The sequence below is a fragment of the Mesitornis unicolor genome, unplaced genomic scaffold, assembly GCF_000695765.1.
Source record: "Mesitornis unicolor isolate BGI_N332 unplaced genomic scaffold, ASM69576v1 scaffold47879, whole genome shotgun sequence".
Classification (NCBI taxonomy): Eukaryota; Metazoa; Chordata; class Aves; order Mesitornithiformes; family Mesitornithidae; genus Mesitornis; species Mesitornis unicolor.
The window spans coordinates 12,879-33,559 of NW_010208803.1; the positions used below are offsets into that span (position 1 = coordinate 12,879).

The 20,681-nt window shown below is 40.3% G+C and overlaps 1 protein-coding gene across 1 annotated transcript in view; it reads right to left on the reverse strand.

The window, feature by feature from the left end:
- Positions 1 to 79: 79 nt before the first annotated feature.
- The window catches only part of TTLL12 (tubulin tyrosine ligase-like family, member 12), a 21,803-nt gene continuing 1,201 nt past the window's right edge, over positions 80 to 20,681 (reverse strand). Inside the window, exons 2-13 of the mRNA XM_010192630.1 lie at positions 19,509 to 19,707; positions 17,745 to 17,904; positions 16,938 to 17,071; positions 13,801 to 13,877; positions 8,520 to 8,636; positions 8,218 to 8,412; positions 6,508 to 6,619; positions 5,543 to 5,694; positions 5,377 to 5,458; positions 4,832 to 4,900; positions 2,488 to 2,626; positions 80 to 600 (exon numbers count right to left, since the gene is read on the reverse strand). Coding sequence (XP_010190932.1) covers positions 449 to 600; positions 2,488 to 2,626; positions 4,832 to 4,900; positions 5,377 to 5,458; positions 5,543 to 5,694; positions 6,508 to 6,619; positions 8,218 to 8,412; positions 8,520 to 8,636; positions 13,801 to 13,877; positions 16,938 to 17,071; positions 17,745 to 17,904; positions 19,509 to 19,707 — 1,588 coding nt within the window. The 3' untranslated portion in view covers positions 80 to 448. The remainder of the gene's footprint in view (positions 601 to 2,487; positions 2,627 to 4,831; positions 4,901 to 5,376; positions 5,459 to 5,542; positions 5,695 to 6,507; positions 6,620 to 8,217; positions 8,413 to 8,519; positions 8,637 to 13,800; positions 13,878 to 16,937; positions 17,072 to 17,744; positions 17,905 to 19,508; positions 19,708 to 20,681) is intronic.

A 20,681-nucleotide genomic window follows, 5' to 3' on the forward strand; every position in this document is an offset into this window, starting at 1 on the left:
ATTTTCCCATCAGACGTTTTAGATCTTTGAATAACAGAGGGATAGATAACAAAGAGATATACAAACTCCAACCTGATTCAGTAAATTATAGTTTAATGTTGACATGAGGAACTTGTGCAATGTTTCCCAGCAAGCAAGCAGTCAGGCTGCCTGAAAAACAAGTCAGTCGGTCCAGTTACTCTTCTATTTTGAGATCTCCCATATTCAATAAACAAAACATTTGGTCAACACAAATCAATGATTTCTAGAACTAAGCAAGACAAGGAAAATGCAGACAAAATTATTATTGATACAGTACATGGTATATGTATATTCTTCTGCTAGGAATTTCTTTTTCCTGGGTTACCAGTATAGGAAAATAGTTGCATCAGCAGCTCATAGAACTGAAATATAAATCTTGCTGTTAAGCATATCTGGGAAGGAAATTAATAGAGCCAGCCTCCTGTGGCTAGACAATGCACGTCACATGGCAGCCGTCTGTTTCATCCAGAAATAGGGTGCTGAAGACATCATTAAAAAAGGTAGGGTGGTATTTGCAGGCTCTATCGCAGTCAGGATTAAAGTTCACCTCCAGGATCTGAGGCTGCATGATTCTTTTCCCTGTAAAGGGGAACAAAAACACTGCCTCTTAATATAAGCTCTATAGTGATCCTGAATCACTACCTGTCTTTTTAAGCTAGAGATTACAGACAATGACTGGAAAAAGCCATCTTTCATGACCCAAGCTGGCAGGGTGTTTATATTTCAGTGGGGTTGGTTGTTTTTTGGTTGTTTTTTTTGGAGCAGCAGACGTCTGTTCTACCATCATTACCCAGAGGACAGTTATCCAACAGATCCTGCAATCACTGTGCTAATCCAATGCTTCATTTAGAATGAGATTTTACAGCAATATAACTGGATTTCCCCAACACAGCTGTCTTGCCCGAGTCTGAAACATCTTCCAGAAAACTGCTGCTTCTTTCATGTTTCAGTACAAACCTCCCTTCTTAAAGCATTGAGATATCTACCTTTCGAGCTCTAGCTGTCCTGTTCCTTTATGCTCCAGCCACTCCCACCTGCCACTTCATCTCACTCCTAGGAGGAGGTCAGGAAGTTTAATTTTGCCTTAAAATTTCATCAGTACAGTTCAGAGATCAGAATCAAATGTATTCTGTGCAAAGAGAAACAAAGGATTTTATGTCCCGTCTGGTGTTGAAATTGTAAGCGAAGGTACAAGCTTCTGATGCACAGGTCAACCATACTCTGCTCTGTGTAAAAGCAACTAATCTATTTGTTCATAGGCTCGGCTGTGACTTTCGCACCCACGCCCCCATCTTCAAAAGGCCAGGGACCTGTGCAGCTCACGTTCAGCCAGGGCTGCAATGTGAGGCTGGTCCTTTTACTACAAGGGTTTTCCTCAAGCTAGTAATACTAGGGAGTGGCTTTGCCTCTCCCATTCAAGACTACTCTGGGACAGGTGAAAGTGCAGGTGTAGCAGACCCAAATTCAAACTCCTGCTCCAACCTGATCTGAACAGCAAAGGCTCAGTTCTACACCTCCTGTTTCTCAAACATTTTCCTCCATGAAAGTGATTCAATATTTAAAGAATCAGCCCCTGCAGGAGTGGGCTAGGGCCACCCACACAACATACAACATCCAATCACTCCTCTGCAAACCTGGACACAAGCAATTAATTTTTCCTGTGTCCCATGGACCACAGTATCACAAGTAAAGAGTACACAGTTCTGTTCAATACTGCCCCAGCAGTTATTTTGTGTTGGTGCCTCTGCTGCTTTTCTCTCTACAAGAGACACACGTCTTGATTGGACATGCTTACAGAACATCTTTGGGCCTCCTGGTGAAATAATAAAGAATTCACTTTTTGGCAAATTTTGCTGTCAGTCCTTCACAACTGGCTGGAAGAAAGGCTCCAGATACTTAGCCATGCTGTGGCACTAACATGAAGCAGCTTCACATAGATGTTCTTGCAAACTGAGGACATCAACAGCACTGAAATCACGAATGTGGTCCCTTCCCTGCTTTAATAAGTAACTATGCACTGAAGACACTGGTCCAAGCCTGGAAGCCACAGATGGTAAGATGTCTCTGTAAGGTTTTTATGAAGAGACGGGCATTTCAGGCATTCTCTCACCATAAATGGGAAAGAAAACTTGCTGCTGTCAGAGTGACTAGATTGCTCTACAGTTAGGGGTTATTTTGTGTGTGTCTGTGTTTGTTTTCTGAACAGCAATGGCAGTAGCAGGGGCACAAGGGAAGCAAGGACTCAGCCAAGCACAGTTAACAGCTCCCCATCATTCCTGTTAACCAGCATGGCAGATGCTAACCCCACAGATCTGCAACTCCAAATAGGCTTTGATGTCAGTGGGAGGCACAGAGCACACAGCTCTCACTGCCTGCAAAACAGTTAGAGTTCAGACAGAAGAAATAAATTTATGAAAAGGTCCACAAATATAAAGAATTCAACGTTCGAAGAAATGAGCTTCTCACCATCTCTGCTGGTGTCCCATTTAAGCATCAAGTCAATGGCATATATTGCTCTTGATGACGGATAATCGCAGATGCCAAGAGGCGCAGGTTTAGCTGAAGCAGCTTGGAATAATTCAGCAAATGCCTTAAAAATATTTGCCTATTAACAGAGAAAGGTCTCTGAATGAGAAGCAAGGTTCCATAAAGGCAATGAACAAGTTTTTAATCACTTAGTTCATACAGTTTTAAGAAGGCTGTATAATTTGTGTGAATTACACTAGCCAACAGATGAAAATCTGCACAGTGTTAGCTTCAAAATGTGCATTTATATCTAAAGACGACACAGTGAAAGTGCTCAGCACTCAGCAATATCCCTGGACATTTCTGGGGAGCAAATCAGTACTATGGAAATCCTGAAAATAGGGCATGTAATATTAGAATTAACCATCTTCTCAGGCATTACATACAATACTGTACTTGCAATGCAGAGGGGAAACAGAAAACCCAGAAGAGCTCTGCAGTACAGCTGTGAAGTTCTGACTTCTTCTTGCCTATTAACTTGTATTCTAGCTTTGTTTAGTTTTGTTCTGCACTGAAAAATCTTCCTGCTTGCACACCTCTAAAACAGGTGATGGGGACACAGAGATCTTAAGAACATGGTATTTTGAGAAACAGTCAGGTAACCAATGTGAAAGTGAAATAAACCAGAGAGAACATACAGGTGTGAATTTAGCATTGAGTTTATACTGCAGTGAACCATTCCTTCTGTAAGTGAAAAGACGGTGTAATGCCTCCTACTCTGCACACAAGTGCTACTTCGGGTAACCTACTGTACATATTTTGACATCTCTCTTTTCACGCCTTTTAGCCTCTTCCAGACTATTTTAAACCTAATGCTGCAAAACCTGTCATACTCCGAGTATCACTGATTGGGTATGAGGTTCTAGCTAAAACTGATGCAAATTAATTTATGGAAATCAACCCACAGTTGGGTAATTTATTCACTTTTGAAAGCATACACACACATAAATGCTCAGCTACCGTTCATTCCGCATCTTCTAGCTCCTGATAAACATGAAAAACAATTAAGTTTTGTGCACGTATCTGAACAATCTCTTCACATTCAGCTTTTTCTTTCAAGCATGAATTACAGGGAAAAAAAATCATTGAGAAGGTCCTCATGCACCTTCCTGCATGTTTTATGGAACTGCAGTGCTTGGAGCTTCCTCTTCGCCGATAAAAGTTGCCTTGGTATTAGGAATCATCTGTTTTCTCATAAAAAGGCATGAATGCCGTGACCAGGGACAGGGCTCTGGCCAGCTCAGTGACACAGACAAGATGGCTCAGCAGCTGGAAATTCTGCATTGCAGTCTCTAAGGCAAGATTTAATTTAACCAACACGGGTTCTAACTTTCTAGCTCAGAGATATTATATTGGTGGAAGAGGGGTCTTTAAGAAAAAAAAAGACCAGCCTAACTTGTTTCCTTTTAGATACGCCACAGTATATAAATGCAGCCTCTGCACCATCCGATCTGGAAGCGTAACCCCTCAAGCACAGTACACCTGGAGCAGGAGCAGTGCTTATTTCCGTAAGCCACTTGGGCACAGCGGGGCACATCCGTATTTTGTGAGTGAGCTCCAGTGCACTGCACAGCAAGCTAACCTGAAAGAGTACAGGGAGCAGCTCTGCTTGAAATAGATAAATCAAAACCTGTGATGCCATTCCACTGAGATTACTATATACTGTAATTTCCTGTTTGCTTTAGTTTCCTACTGGCTCTGACACCTCCTTATCCTGCAAAGCCATTTGGAACAAAGGAAGCAAGAGCCTGAATACCTCGGTGGTTCAACTTTTCAGAATCAGAGTTAATTTTCTGCTGAAAAGAAGAGTAGGGACAGCTTTGAAAACTCTTCCAGAGTCATGTGAGCAAGAGTGATTAGCACACTTTATATTCTCGACTGCCCTGTCTTTTTGCACGAAATACTACATCTTCACAACTACGGGCTTAGATCATTGGCAACCTTCTGCAAAAAGAGATGAATTCGCAAGAAAAAAAGATCCTGGTCCCAGGATCCGGAGGGTAGTCAGGACTGAGTCCAAAATACAGAATTCTCCTGGTGTAATCATGAAATAAAATTCTACACGTTAACAACAACATGTTTGAGGAGGAATTACGCTAAGTTAAAAAATGCTTCTAAAGTAAAGGTTAACATTTGATGTCCTTTCTGGAACTGATAGACATGAAGTATGTCTTATGAGAAAAACAAAACAAAACAAAAACCCCAACACTTTTGCAAAAGCTAGTTTGCTGAGTAAGAAGACATCTATGAACATTTACATGAGAAAGATGAATTGCTGACTTACTTGCACTGTTGTCCAAGGATATTCAGGATATTGTTTTTCAAACAGAGGAATAAATTCTTCACAATGTACCTAAAACAGTTTGCCAACATCAAAGACTGTTTTGCTTGGGACTGACTAAGCAACCAGATGACAAGAAAACTGAACATCAAACATTTTTTGCCATTCATTCCAACCCAAGTAGAGAACTAGAGAATTAGACAGTTCCTCAACACCTTCCTTGCTACAGTATTTCTTGTTATAAAAGATCACACTGAAGTCTTTGACAATGATTAGCTGCCATTTTAATAATTCTTTTACTGATCTCTACCAGTGTGGGTTATAGTCAGGATGTAGGTTTGTATTACCTCATATAATCACAAGTGATTATGGGGGAAGAGGAGGAAAAGTCCAGGAAAGTACCTGCTTCGGACTTAGGGTGCTTTCAACACTGTAGCGGCTTGTTGAAGTGATGTGAAATAGGTTATTTGGCCACAGTCACAAGGGAGGCACTGGAAGATTTTTTTAACAAAGGAAAGGGGAGGGAGTGTTTTGGACTGCTTGCTTACCTGTTTTAATGTTACACCAGGAGCATAATTCATGACTGTGAAATGCTTCTCGTAGTCATCCAAGTCATCGAGTGAAAATGCCCTAGGGGATAAAACAATTCCTCAGTTTCCAAGGTATCAGATTTAATTCTAAGCCCCTCCACACTGATGAGAAGAATGTAATTACCGATTTGAGAAGCGCAGCCAGAATACATCATAGATATACAGCTTGAGTGGTTTTATGGACCGCAGCAACACAACATAACGAATGTCAAATTTAACCATCCCCACATCTTCTCGGTGAAATAACACTGGATTCTCAATATATTTGCACACTACCTACAACAGAGCAGAAACACTCACAGTAAATAGACTTCACTGAAATGAAAACTAAGGGTCACTGAATCTTGACGATTTAAGCTATCCTTGCAGGTATTTCAGTTTTGCTTTAGAGATGTGCATGAATACACAAAGTTGTTATGCAAAATCGGTATCTTTCATCAAATTCTTTGACATCAGGGTGGGGGAAGTAGGAGGCCAGAATGTACTAATTTAGAAAATAAAACCCACAAAATTAATTTCATTTATAATTTTGGTGACCTTATTGTTTTGAGCGAGAACGTGAAGCAATTCTTTGTGCATTTCTGCATTCCAGAAAAATACATGCAGTCCACACATCAACAGAAATAAAGCTGAAGTGACACTTTGACGTATGACTGCACAGTGCAGACTCCCTATAAAAAGCTCCATGATTCATCTACTGTTGGCAAAGATGGTACTTTGTGTCACTGAGCAGAGCTGTGGATCAGCAATAATGATCAACAAGGGGACAGGAGCAATAATATTGCAAAATTTATGACCAATGTAATAACCAGTGTGTGTTCATCTGGTAGTCTGAGGATTAGCATTAACGCAGCACCACACTGGAGCATTCATTACTGTCAGGGCAAGTTTTACTTTTTTAAATAAGAAAGCGCCAGGCTCTTCGAGTTCATCACTGCAACAAATTGAGCTGACCAATTCAAATGCTTATGGCCAGCACATGAACTTTTAAGAAAACAAATTTCCTTCTTTGTATTTTTAGACCTCCTTCTATGAAGGAGTTTTTTCAGGTCTCCCCTTTAAATCACATTCAAAACCATGCTCTCTAACCTTTGGGCTGCTTTCTCTATGCCTGATGATATTGTTAAGGCTGTTGGTGATGTGGGTATCCAGGCTTCTGGCCAGGTTCCATGGTTTGCATATCCAGTGATTGTCTTCTCCTCTGAGAGAAAAAGCGAGAGAAGCCAACACCTGTAAGTGTCCACCTCATTCATCTGTCTGAGCATCCACTTGAACTGATCCATGTACTCCCCTGAACACAAGTTATAAAGCTGTGGGGTACAGTGCAAGATCTAAGGACTTTTGACTTACAGATGGGAGTGGTAAGCCTTAGGCAGAGAGGGGAGAAAAGGCAGCTGCAGCTTTCACTGATCTCTTCAGTTAGGGCCTAACATGCTCTTACTGTTTATTTCCTTCTTCTGCATCAGACTCCTTTAAAAGGGGAAACCAACCCATTTACAGGGCAGCACTACCATGATGCACAGATAATCATGCAGAAATCATACTGCCAGGAGCCCAAGAACATTCCAGCAGGGTATCATGCAATACTTAAGTATTTTTCTTCAAATTTTTCTAAGTGGATTCCCTAACACCTCCAAATCATTCACATTAAATGACACCATAACTCGGCTCTTTGGGAAGAAATCACACAATATCTCAACAGTTCATACTGCCAGAAAATGAAAGCATACCACTGTCTTTCTAGTAATTAGTCACCTCAAGGGGCAAAATTCTTTGAAATATCTTTGAGGAAAGCAGGCAACATGCTGGTCTTTCACTGCATTTTTCTGTGTAAGGGCAGAGTGACACTTGATGTCTTCCTTTCCTCAGTCTATTAAAGCATCTTGAGAAACTTCTTGAGCTTCATGATAAACAGCATAAACTGAGCTGCAGTTGGTGGTGTTCACTTAAGAGGGTCTGTTTTGTTTGCTTGAAACTTCCTATCCCCTCCTTCCCATTCCCTACAACACACTGCATTTACAGTCAATCCCTGGTATTAAAAAGGAATTAAAAGACCAAACACTAGGGAAGGAGCGCTCTCTCCTGGTTGAGTCAGTCAATAACAGACTATGTAGAGCAAAGAATGGCCAAATGAAATGCCTGGCAGGTGACACCTTAAGCAAGTGTCACCAAAGAAGCAACCTTTCAACCAGAAGATGCCATGCCAGGCATAAGAGGTTATTCCTCTAGCAGTACCTCATGATCTCTTTCTCTCTCTTACCAAAATAAAATCTTAGTTTCCATCCATTTCAAAGCAGATGCAGCAGCAGAAAGTGTAGATTTTAAACCCTCTAAAGCTCCGCAATTGCTTTAGGCTAACACTAAAATTCAATTTTACTTTCACAACCTTACAGAACCCAAATACTTTAACCACTTTCCACTCTGGCTTAAGTGCAGGAACAACTACTACTGGTCTTGTGGGAAAAAACCCAACATCTGTTGCAAACACATTTTAATCCTTTGTGTGTCTGCTAAATACAAGAAGTAACATCTTAAGTAGACAAAAAGCAATAGCTTCAAATTCATATTCGAATCATAGGAAAGTTTCTGTTTCAAAATGCACTGCTTAACTACTCTTACATTAAAGAGTAAAATTAAATCCCTAAAAAGCTCACACTTTCCAGGCAGAATTCACTTGAACATAAATGCAGCAAGAACAAACTCATGGTGGTGTGCCAACCCCAAAATGCAGGCTACTGGTCTTTGAGGGAAGTGGTAAGAAGAAAGCACAAAATGTAAGGAAACAGAAACACGAGCCACCTTCTGTCACGTTGCTGGAAGTAGCTGATGAACTGAGGCAATTCTGTCTGGAGGTTGAAAGTACGAGGCAACCAATTTGGCCCGTCTGGTCCTCCAGCTCGTCTAGAGATGGACGCCAGGCAGTCCTTGACAGTCAGGAGGTTCTCACAGGGGAATTGATTCAGCATCACCTCAGGCCTCTCCTCACTGAGCTTCCTACGAAACAGAGGAGCTGTTGGGTGAAGGATGAAGGTTGGGCAGACCTTTGGGAACAGTCTTAATATAAATTCTTTTGTTGTTATAATGAGAGAAACAATTGCAACCTATAATCTTTGAAGTGTGAGAAGTTGTAGAGGATGTCTGCTTCTCCCTCACTGTCTGTGAATATGAAACGGGGATGTGTCAGGTTGTTGAGGACTTGCTGAATGTCTGTGAAAACCCTAGAAGAAAAAGGCACATGAAGAAGAACGTCAGTTTGGGTTCTGAAACTTGAACAAAAAAAGTAAAAGCTTGAGTTCCTTCAAGAATTTTACTTTACCAATGCACACTATCTGCAACAATCTCTTCTTAACTCACAAAAATGTTTTAAATTCAAATGGGACAGATTAAAAAAAAAAAAAGTGTTTTAAGACAGAAATCTCAAAGACAGTTTAGCTCCTACAACTTTCATAAAAATAGCAACTGAGAAGACAGTGACTAAGTCCCTGACAGAGAATCACTAACATGAATTCACTATTCTGCATTAAAGATTCCCTGAGCAAGAGAGACCCTGTAAATGCCTCCATTGCTGGAAGTCCTAAAAACAAAAAACAACAAACCAAACCAGACCAAGAAATCAGCCTGCTGCTAGTCCTTGAGAAAGAAATTCACAGGAAGTTTGGTCACTTTAACTCAGAAGCCTCAGAAGAGTATTTTCATTTGTTCAGAACTTCACACACACACACACACAGAGACATTTCCAAGCAATCAAAACACATGGAAGTATGTACATTATGTGCATGCAGGAAATACACACAACTTTGGGGTTAATACAAACCATGTGGGTTTTTTTGTGGGCTGGGACATCACAAACCAAACCAAACCTGGTACACATTACAGAACATAGCCAAGAATGAGGCAAGGTGTTGCATATTTTAGGATTTTCCCCTAAATAAAATATCTCGAACAAAACCAGCTTGTGCTTCAGTAAGTGATTTGGTTATCTGACATGCTAAAATAAGCAGCTAGCAATACAGGGTACTTTGATGATTTTATAGCTTAAAGTGAGGTCACTTAATAAAAAAATCAGCATAATGACTCAGAAAGTGAGACTGACATAGAACAATAGTTCTCATGGTAAGCAAATATTTAAAGAAACTAAACAACTGCTAATTTCTTTTTTCATGAGAAACCACTACATTCTTCCACCTCTCCAGACCTATTCTTAACAGTAGTGAAACGTTCCTCTCCTCCTCCCCTACTAACTGATTCAAAGATATATTCCCCTGAGAGAGACTTCACTGAAATGCTGAACTGCAAAAATAGTCCAGCCACAGGGTGAAATACATTCTTTAAAAAGAAAAGTTGTTTTGCATAGCTCCACGTGTGACATACTACAGTGGTTACACTATTTATGCTGAACTTAAGACTAAGAGAGATGACTTCACTGAAGATGAAGAGTCAGCCTGGCATCCTCCTTGAAAGGAGTCACCAATCTTTCCTCACTACTGCAACAGAGCAAAGTTAAGATCCTCACACAGCCCCACTAGCATTTCTTCCTGCAGTATATGGCTTGTAGGTCTGCACACTAGAAGTACGTACAATACCAAATTTTATACAGGACTCTTTACAAGTTTCACCAAACCCATTTCATATACAAGCTATCCAAACGTGTTAGTTTGGAACAACTTTTAGTCCTTATTGAAGTAAAAGGGATCGCAAGTAGTGACCTGAAGATAAAAAGCCTTAGAATGCTATAACAAAGTCTTGAAGCCTCCAACATCCCCACACTAATACACATGCAACAACATAAGCAACACAAGAAATACTAGAATTTAAGCTGCTCATACACTCCCAGATGAGTCCCTTACAAACATACCCTACAGTACAAGTTGCCATCCCACAAAGACACTGGGCCTGTGTAGCTGGATCCAAACCTAGCTAATAAGTCTTAGTAGTGAGAGTATCATCAGATCTACACAATGAACCAATTCTGCTTGTCAGAACCACTCAATAAATGGGTGCAGCAATAGTTTGTTTCTTTTTCCTTCTTGTGATTAAGCCCCTTCAGCACAGTATGGAAATATTTTGCCAACGTATTGCACTATTTCTTCTGGCAGTGCTGGAATGCAGCATTTCCGGCTTCTACTCCAGGCCGTGTGAATGGTGTCTGGTTTCCAGGTCAGGAAAGGGGGCAGAAGTAACACTGCCAAGCACAGAGTTTGGTTCACTCGTTCTGAATAGCACTGTGGTTGGATAAAACTTGTCTAATGTCATGTATTTGGTACAGCCATGGTTAGAATTGGGCTAAGGCTGTAGGATCATTTCTTTAGTTATCTGCAAAAACACTGGTTACAGTTGCTTTCCCCAGGACAAAAGTGAAATCTCAGTTTAAAATGATGTTAACGCTGGAGCTATGAAGTCACAGATCACTCTTTTGCACATGAGCTACCAGAGACCTTGACTGCACTTACGGGTAAAGTTTGAAAAAATGTTTTTACTGAAATTAGCAGAAGTACCTCAGTAGGGGATCTTTGGGAGTCAAGAGAGTAAAGAGTTTCCTTCCCCTTTAGTTGCAGCTACAGCAACTATTGGAACGGCCACCTTTGAAAGTGGTTTGTCAACTGGTGATGGTTCTCAGAACAATTCTTCCAGCTAGGGTAGCACTGAGGCTGAACTATAACCTAAAGTGTTAAAATTGATTAATTGGTGCTTCAGGCCAAACAAAAACATAACCCATGTGGCAAACTCCCTTACTCCAGTCAGAAAAAGGCAATGGTACAAAAAATGCTGCTGTAACAAAAGCCTGAGGCCAAGGCCTTACACAGCACGGAAGGACACCTGCAGAGCCTGGCAGCATCTCATTTAATCAGCCAGAAGTTCCCTCTCCTCACCCCTTTTTATTCCATGTTTCCAAACACACAATTTAGTAATAAAGTCCCACTACTGGCTAGGCACCAGCTAATTTTTTCAGCTGAAGAGCAGGGTCTTCTAACTACAGGGGGATTCCTTTGTTGCTATCTAAGGAGCATGTAGGATCTTTTATAGTATTCCCTTGATTGCAGTTAAATAAGCAGGTACACATTCCAACACCTACTTTGATAAGACACATCCACACATAGACATAAATACAGACAGATAAGAAATGCACCAAGTCCCATTCTGGGTGTGAGAGATGACAGCACCTCTACACTGCAATACTGTGGCATCAGTCAACTCATTTTGGACCTTTCATTCCAGTATCAGTGACACACTGAACTACTGAAGCCAGCTAACCATACTTCCTGAATGATTTTTTTCTCCCTTGTCATAAGGAAAGCCTAGTAGTGATGCTCTAAAGTCAGGGATTAAAGAAGGTATTCTTCAGTGGAACCGTGCAAGTAAGATAAAACATGTTAGATAATAATTTACTCAAAGCATTTAAAGCTAAGAAGCAGTTATAAGAATCAACTCCCAAAGCACAGAGCAGGCAAGGGTGATCAAAACAAAGAGCTGTTGTCTCCTAACAGCTCTTTTGGCTTTTTTAAAAAATGACTTAGGTAGCTGAAGAGAAACATGAAAGAAGAGATCAAGAGAAGAAGAAATGATCAAGCCCAACACAAACTGGAAGGACTTTTCATATGAATTTTCTTTGAAACATTTAATTCTTTTATCGACCTTTTTTTTTTTTTCCAAGCCAGCAATCAGCACAGATAGATAGAACAATCTCCCCAGCAGTTTCTATTAATGCTACAAGACCTCTGTGAAACCATAATTTGTGAAATGATAATGTGAAATGACTACAGGAACCTGCTCCCCTGCTTTTCAGGATTCAGGTATAAACATTTATTTCATCTTCCCATTCTCTGTCGTAGCTCTACTTGGAAACAAGATGGCTAAGAATCTGTCCCAGGTTCTAAACTTTGCAGTTTACTTTTTTTAACACTGTTGCATTTAATTTCTTCTGAATCCCCTCAAACAGTGGCAATACACAAGGCAGAGCACATCCATTAACAGGTGACACACATCTACACAGCTTCACACGTTCCCATCTGCCTGTCCATGGTGACAGTCTTAAAATCTTTAAGCTTTTAAAGAGGCCAAGAGCACTGGAAGGCTGCAACTCCCACTTGGTCATCTGGACTCCGAGATGCTACCTGGATAGATAAAATTCAGAACATAAGGAGGACCTTCTGGCCTCCTGTAGAGGCCAATATGCCCTTCTTTCTCCTCTCCAGACAGGAACTGGCTAAAGAAGAGAAGAAAATCCTTAGGAGTACATGGACAGGGTGTTGATAATGTTCCTTAAAAGCAGAACAGGAAGAATTTGACATGTGTCTCCCCCCTGCCTCCCTGCTATGAATGCTATTCACCTGAAATATGAGATGCAAAATAAAGAGGTAGCAGTGAAAAGTAAGGCGACATTTCCCAACATCCTCACTGATTCTTTCCATCTCTACCAGAATCCATCTCCATCTGCCTGAGACTCCCTTATCTGAAATAGAGGGAAGTACAACAGATGAAAAAAAACCAACAAAACAAACGCTTTTGCTTATCCTCACAGTCTTGTAAGCAGGAATTTCAACTGCATAACAAAATCTAGACTATCATTGAGTAAGTTAACAAATGCCTCTCAACTCGAAGAGACTTTGACTTTCAGTAGTTCTACTCAAGTAAAGCTGATCCAGTGCATAAGAAATCCCTTCAACACAAGAAGCTGGGGTGTGGACATACCTACCAAACACATTTTAGCCTAACCTCATCCCTCCTAAGCAAGTGTTGCAAGGAAGAACTCAGATCCCAGCCTCAGACTACAAACACCCTAGAGTGTAAGTCACAGCACATACTACATAATAGTATGTTTTTCTGGAACAAAGCTAGTAATAAGGCAGCCTAGCCATGCGGTGTCACTGCTTCTGCTCACAAAAATCCCTTATCTCGCACTGTTCTTCCAAATTTCTTCTGAAACAGTTTCATACCATACACTCCATTCTTGCAGTAAGGCACACACTCAATTCAAAACAAGATTCCTGTTTGGCAGTCTCTGAAGAGAGGGACTAGCCCGTTACACTCACACAGCACAGAGAAGCACATGCACTCCTATACATGCTATAAAGCAGAAGGGAAGTCTTCAGTCTTTCTTACACACTTCAGTCAGTACTCCTTAGTGAAGTTACATTACGCAACTTCTCATTCACCCAGAAGGTGGCACTTATTTAAAAAAAAGAATCTAAATTTATGTTTAGAAATTCTCTAAGTGACGATCCATTTACACTGAAGAACCCAACAAGAACAACAAGTAAGTCAGAAACTTAAGCAAGTGACCACACTTTCAACTCGCCCTGCTGAAAAGGCTGTTCAGCCTCAGCATATGGCAATTATTATACTGAATCTTGGTAAGAAAACCTTTTGTTTGCAGATACATACTTGAAAACTTTGTCTTTGCCATAAACTGGTGGGTTTATCGCTGTAGGCAGTTTTTCCTTGTTTTCTGCTAAAATAGCCTAAAAAACAAAAAACCCACAAAAAGTTAATACTAGGCAGAATACAGGAACAGCCTTAGGCCAAACTCCACAATATTCAACAGATACGAACAGCAACTTAGACCAAACTGAATTTTGAGGTGTGAATAATCAGGTTTACAAAAGAAGTGAATGAAAACCAACATAATCTAAGGAAAAGCTGCATGTAAAATACTCTGTATGACTCAAATTAATTCAAGTATTTTATTACCAATAGCCTGTTAAAGGTTAGCCTGTTGAATTTTTCTCAAATTGTAAACCTTTACAGATAATTTTCTGCAATTCCACAGTAAAAATGATGGTCCATCTGCATGTTTCATCAGTCTGTTGTCTTTGGTGCAAGTGAATTCCACCAAAGCTGCATTTTGAGAAATATATTTTGTTGTATAATATGCTGCTCATAAAAAAAAAAGATGGTGCAAGAGCAAAGGCAGAAGGGAATCAGAGGTAAGAGGCTATTACTAAAGATCAGGGCTTACCAACACTGCCAAAGCACCGCGATAAATTCCTGTTTCTCCTAAGCATTAAACAAAATCGCAAATCATAGATGACCATATGCAGTAAAAGACAAAATTACTGTATTTCCAACAAAATGGAAGGCTGACCATTTAGTCATGATATTTTATTACAGATAACTAAGCTTGAACCTAATTCTGTTCCTGTAAAAATGAGCAAAAGGCTTTTTGCAGTCTTCAGCGGTAAACATGCTAGGGAAAAAAAAAATCTCACTCCATCTTTTACAGCACCTCTGACTGACAGAAGGAAATACACATCTGGATCATTGCTGCCAGAGGGAGTAGCTCACAGAAACTCTGGGATGGGAGAAGTGCATCTTGAGAATCCAAAGTGGCTGCTATCCTGCAACAGCTCCCCGAGCTCCAGCTGCTGCAGACTGTCCTCATAAGCTGCAGTGGAGAAATGTCTGTCCAGCCACAGACAAACTTCTTTACTTTTAAGGCTGCTATAGGGAATACAGTCACATAACTCCAAAGAATAACAAAACTACAATCGTAATCAAAGATATTACACAGCACCTTCTACAACAGGCTGGATAGCACAAACACAAAATAATTCCTGGAGTCACCTAAGAATAGGAAGGGAGCCTGTAATTTTAAGAGAAGACTACAATTCTCAGAAGAGCACCAGAGGATTCATTACTGTCTGTGCTGCAACTTGACCACAGGAAGCTATTGCAGAGCAGTAACTACTTCAGTCCCCCCAGGAGATACTTCTTCCATCCCAGACACTTCATTAGGAGCTGCCTCCCCTGAAGCTGGTTTCTGCAATCATTGCCCAATCATTACCCATATTACTATTTAAGTTACAGCCTTTGTGGTTAGAGACCAGAATGAGGTAACAGAACAAAAAAAACAGGTAAAGTTAAGCCACAATGTTGCTGTAACCACTTCATGATTCTTTCAAATAGAACATTGAAGCCTTCATCAACACAGCCCATTTAACAACAAATGGTAATTTGCATACAGTAGTAAAGCAGTTGCAGAAATTGTACAATGATAGCAAATTATTCTGAAACAGCAGGACTTGCACAAACATTAAGAAACACTTTCTCACAATTGCATTTCCCTGCAGAACTGCTGGCTCACATACAAGATCACATACCAGATCTGTAAACAGATCTCTGAAGTTGTCTGCACCTTTCTGTGCATGCAGCTCTGATTATGTGAAAATAGGTGAATTAGAAGAGCCAGCAATGGTATTTCTTTCTAGCAATCTCACTTCTGGTGTTTAAGGCTGTGCTATGCCCTGAGCTATTCTTCATAGGTCTGTCAGCAGTTAAGACTCCAGCTATAGCTAAACGTAGAGTAGAAGAAAGCTTTGTTGGTAACCAGTATTTTACTGTCAACTCTTCTCAACAGCTGAGTGGCAGAGACACAATAAAATAAAAATAGGATGCTTTGAGATTGTTTTTAAGGTGGGGAGGTAAAGGAGGATACTGTTTGCCCATTTCACATACATGGCTCTCTAACTTTTACTGATATCCCAAAACAGAATTAAAACACATGCAAAAATTTGCCTTATCTGAGATCCAGGCACTTTTGCCAAGAGAACACCTGTAAGATATGAACTGTGGGTGCACTGTTATTCCTCAACTGTAAACGCAAAGTACATCTATCCCTTTTCCAAAAATGCAAAGTCCCAGCCAACCAATGGGTCTTAGGTTACAAGACAGGCTAGCTACTTTGAATGTATACCTTTATTTGGCAGATGGAGGTCAACTTCATTTCTGACTACATATTGTTAGTAACAAGCTGGATCCAGTATTTTCTGCCTATCCTCTACCATAAGAAACAGGTAGTTGGGGTATAGATTAATCTTTAGAAGCTACACTTTGAATGCTGTTAGTGACCAACAGAGCATCCTCATAGGCATCAGGTTCCTTCATTTTTCTTAAAAATAAACACCTTATGCAGACTTGATGAAAAGGAGATTCCAAACAACATTAATGTCATGTCCTTAAAGTATCACAAACCTTTAGCAGAAAGGAGACCTCAAAACAAAACGGATGAGTACTTTATAACAGTGCATCAAATTAAAGATGTTTCTGCTCCGATATTTAATGGTACTAAACCATGACACTAAATTAGTAGCCACGTTGAAAATTATAAACACTCCTAAAAGACCAAAATAAATCTCTGTAATTCAAGACTGACCAGAAATGCTACAATAACAAATCCAATCTGTGAGCCTATTTGACAATGCATCAAATATCTACCTGGAAGATGGGTACCCCATAGGAAGCACCTTGTAGCACGCTTATATAAAAGTTAAACAATACCTCAGTAATCCATCGAAACTCATTTCTGTTGCTTTGGTTTTTTAGCAGTTAAATATTATATGCAAGACATTCCTTGTCTCACCATGCTTTCTTTGAAATTATTTCTTTTTATCTAATAGCTAGACTCCAAATCAATCTTGAAAAAATTAAAACATGCAAAATCAGAACTCCTGCAATGTTTTTTTTTAGACACTGCTTCTTCTTAAAAAGGGATCAAATAAGAAATTAACTTGTTAAAATTATACCTGGTAGTGCTCATCTGATGGCTCTGGTGTAAAACAGTTGACGTCCACCACTTCAGCAGGCACCCATGGTAACAAAACACACTTCCTGACCAAGCGATCTGCTTCCCCATAAGCATAGTCACGAGTCACTTCATCTGCAGTGAAACAGGGAGAACCTTCTAGTAACTGCCTTTCATTCCCCACTGAAAACCCTCCATATGGCACATACATATGACACAAATGACAGCTGAACAGTTAATAATACCACAACTTTTGTTATTTAAATGTAAAGTTAGAGAGAATTAAAGGACTACACCAAAAAGGGTATTATTTAGGATGCAAAAATTAGTCCTAAACTATTTGACTTATGTCAGTTTAGTCAGACAGCTGGACCCTTATCTCCTCCACATGATGGGGAGACTTGGGTGGCTCCCAAGAAAGATTACAGGTGTAAATCATTGGCCTGGCATTTCCCAACTTCCAGTACTTGACTTTCTGACTCAGAGCTACAAACATAGACCTTTAAGGAATTTTTTTTTAAATTCTCAGATGACTGAATCAGTAGTTTCACTGAGACAGTTATGCAAGATTTAAGTTCTCTGTCCATAAAAAAAATTAGCAACATTTTTTGACTGATAAAGACCTCTCTCTCACACAAATTATGGAAATATCAGGCAGAGAAATTTTAAATTTGATAGCATTACAAATATGCAGTCATTTTGGTCCACTGTGAAGTGCTCAATGTTTTGTAAAAATATGGCCTGTGTTCTATTGCAAGTATTAAATAAAAACAAAACCAAAACAAGACCTCAATAGACACACACTTACCACCAGTTTCAAGATCTCTCAATGGCCAGAGAACAGTGTAAGCAATTTGTTGAGGCATATAAAACAGAGGTGCTGTTGCAAAACTAGGCTGATCTGAATGCTGAATGCGTGATCCAAATTCATCCATGATGTACCACACGGGAACCTTCTCCTCTGCAGTCTGTGCAATTAAAGAGAGAGACATCCTGCACATATCAACTGCTAGAAAAGCACTGCAAGACAGAAGGCACTGGCAGCACCCCCTACACCCTGTTTCCTACTCAAGATTGTGAGCAGGTGCTAAGTACAGGGTAACACCTCCATCTCAGTAATGCTGAGGCTAAGCCAGCCTCAGTAACATCCAGCTACTGCAGTGAACAGCCTGTTCCCATCTGAACTGCACAGTCCCATCCTCTTTCTTAAGCTACTGCTATTGCGTACCAGGTCTGATTTCCCTCTACCAGGCCAGCCAGTTCAAGGAGCTAAACCAGCAGAAGGCTGTTTGGTAAGATTAATTTTCTTTCAGTTTCTACCAGAATCAGTTTACAAAAAGGAGTTTAAAGGTTACAGATGAAGAGTGAAGGAGAGCAGAACCACCTCCTGCAACAACAGGTGGCTGTGAGACTGTTGGTGCTGCATCATCAAACCATCCCCTCCTTTCATGATAAAATCCTGAATGAGTTAATAAACTTTAAATTGCTTAGTAGCACTATGCTTGCTTTTTGACAAGGGCAGAAGTGGAACACAGAGATTAGACTTCAGATATTGAAGCAACTCAGTGCCAGAAAGGGCAACAGAAGACAAGTTCAGCTACAGGTTGAATTGATTGTCTTCCAGGAAATCACTTTTCAAGTGATAATACAGATATTCCACCTGACTCACAAGCCACTCATGACAGCAAGACGGGGAACAAAGACATAGGGTAGAAAGATTGAGAGATACTGTTCAGATCTCCCTTTTGTTTAAAAAGGAGAAAGCAGTCACAACCAATCACTTTCTCGGTGATTTTTCAGGCTTGATACTACTGTGCACTATACCTTAATTCCCACTCCAGGTTAGCCCTGCCCATTTGGCATAGGGCTTGGCCCAAAGAATTCACTTGAAGGTGTTTGAAGGCTCAAGACATGCTGGTACAATGCTGAAGGACTATGCAAGGCAGAGGGACCAAACCTGGTGGGGTCTTATCCACACTACCTAAAAGTAGCCACCCTCGAAGTAAGCTATGCCCAGAAACACACTTAGGCTCCATCTTGAAACTAGCTGAATCTCATCTAGGCATGAGACAACCTTTACACAATATGAACAATCAGTTGCCAGATACAAAAGAGGGAGTTCAGATATTTGAGAGTGTAGATATATCCATAGTATGTAAGGCACCTATACAGGTGAGGAAAACTGCAAGCATGGCTGAGATACACACTTACACAAGGCAGCTGATTCATGAGGGATTCTTTCCTTCACTATGATAAAGTTTGAGTAGAAAAACCCCACATAACATACAAGCAGATCTCCACCTTCTACCCCCCTTCTTTTGCAGCAGACTCTTCCCTTCTATTAAAAAAAAAAAATGCCTTAAAGCTCTCATTGAAAGCTGGCAGTGAGTTGCCGTGCATTTTAGCCCTGCACGGCATTGCTTGCCTTCCAAGTAGAAGTTTGTTCTAAAATGCCTGTACAGGAACTTTTTCATATAGAATATGCATCTTTGTTAATGGCCATATATTAGAATATTTGGACTCAGGATTGCTCAGAACTTTTTAGCATCCTAATTAGGTTCTGGAGACTCACCCCTTGAGAGAGCTGGTAGGTCTGGTTGTATTTCCACATTTCCTGCAACACTTGCTCAACACTGCCCTCATCTGGGATCTCTCCGTGGAAATCGATTCCCATGAGATTCGTCATTCTGTGCAGCAAGCCGGGGACGTGAAGCAGCTGCTGGCGAGCGTGTTCAACACGGTAGGTCCAGGCATGGTCGATGAGGAAGATGCTTGAAGAGAATTTTGATAACATTACAGCACTCTGTTTTTATACTTACATAGTCAAATGTTCTGTGAATAAGAGGTACATTTCCTTGCAGATGGTTTGATAACTAAGTCTCCTCTTACTCCAAGTCATTCCCAGAGTACACACTGTGGCATTACAGGTTAAGAACAACTCAGCAGTAATTTACACTCAGGTTTTGTTCTAGAAAGCTTATCATGCATTAGTATTACTATGAAGGTGAGGAGCAAACACAGAATGGGGCACTCAGTTTGTAAGCCCAGTTCCCTTTAAAAGGGCAGAAACACAAGCGTTTCTTCTCTTTTGATCATTATTAACTCCACTGCAACAACCCAATATTCTTGTGTGAAGAAGGAAAACAATGCATGTTTTTGCAAAAGTATTTGAGGACCTTGTTAACAACGTGCTCTGTGACATCTGCTGTCATCTGTAAAGCTAGGTGGAGAGATCTGATCATCAAAACCATGTATCATTTGCTATTTTAAAAAAGGATTAAGTTTTAACGTTCTTTGTTTCTCTTTGGGTTCTTTGGGGTGTTTCCCTCCAGCCTCCAGTATTTTTAGAAAAAAATGCATTGCTTTAAAAGAAGTACCAATCTAATCCAAATCAAAACCATACACAACTGGCACAGCTTCTCTTGACAAGTTTAACCCTTGTTCAGGCTGCATGATTCTCACAAAAACCACACTTATACAAACAGAAGGGTTCTCCACATTTTTATTTTATCCTCTTACTGAACAAAGTCAGAGAAAAATCTGAATTCGACTTGCTAAAAAACCCAAATCAAAAATCCTCACAGCAAGCCTTCCCCAAACAAACCTACCCCACACCCACATTTCAGAAAGTTAAAAACACACCAGGTGTCACATACACCGAGCATCTTTAAACACTTGTTGTATCTCAGATTCCATGTACAGAAGAAACCTAATTTTGTTTTAAAATTAAAGACTCCAGAGAATG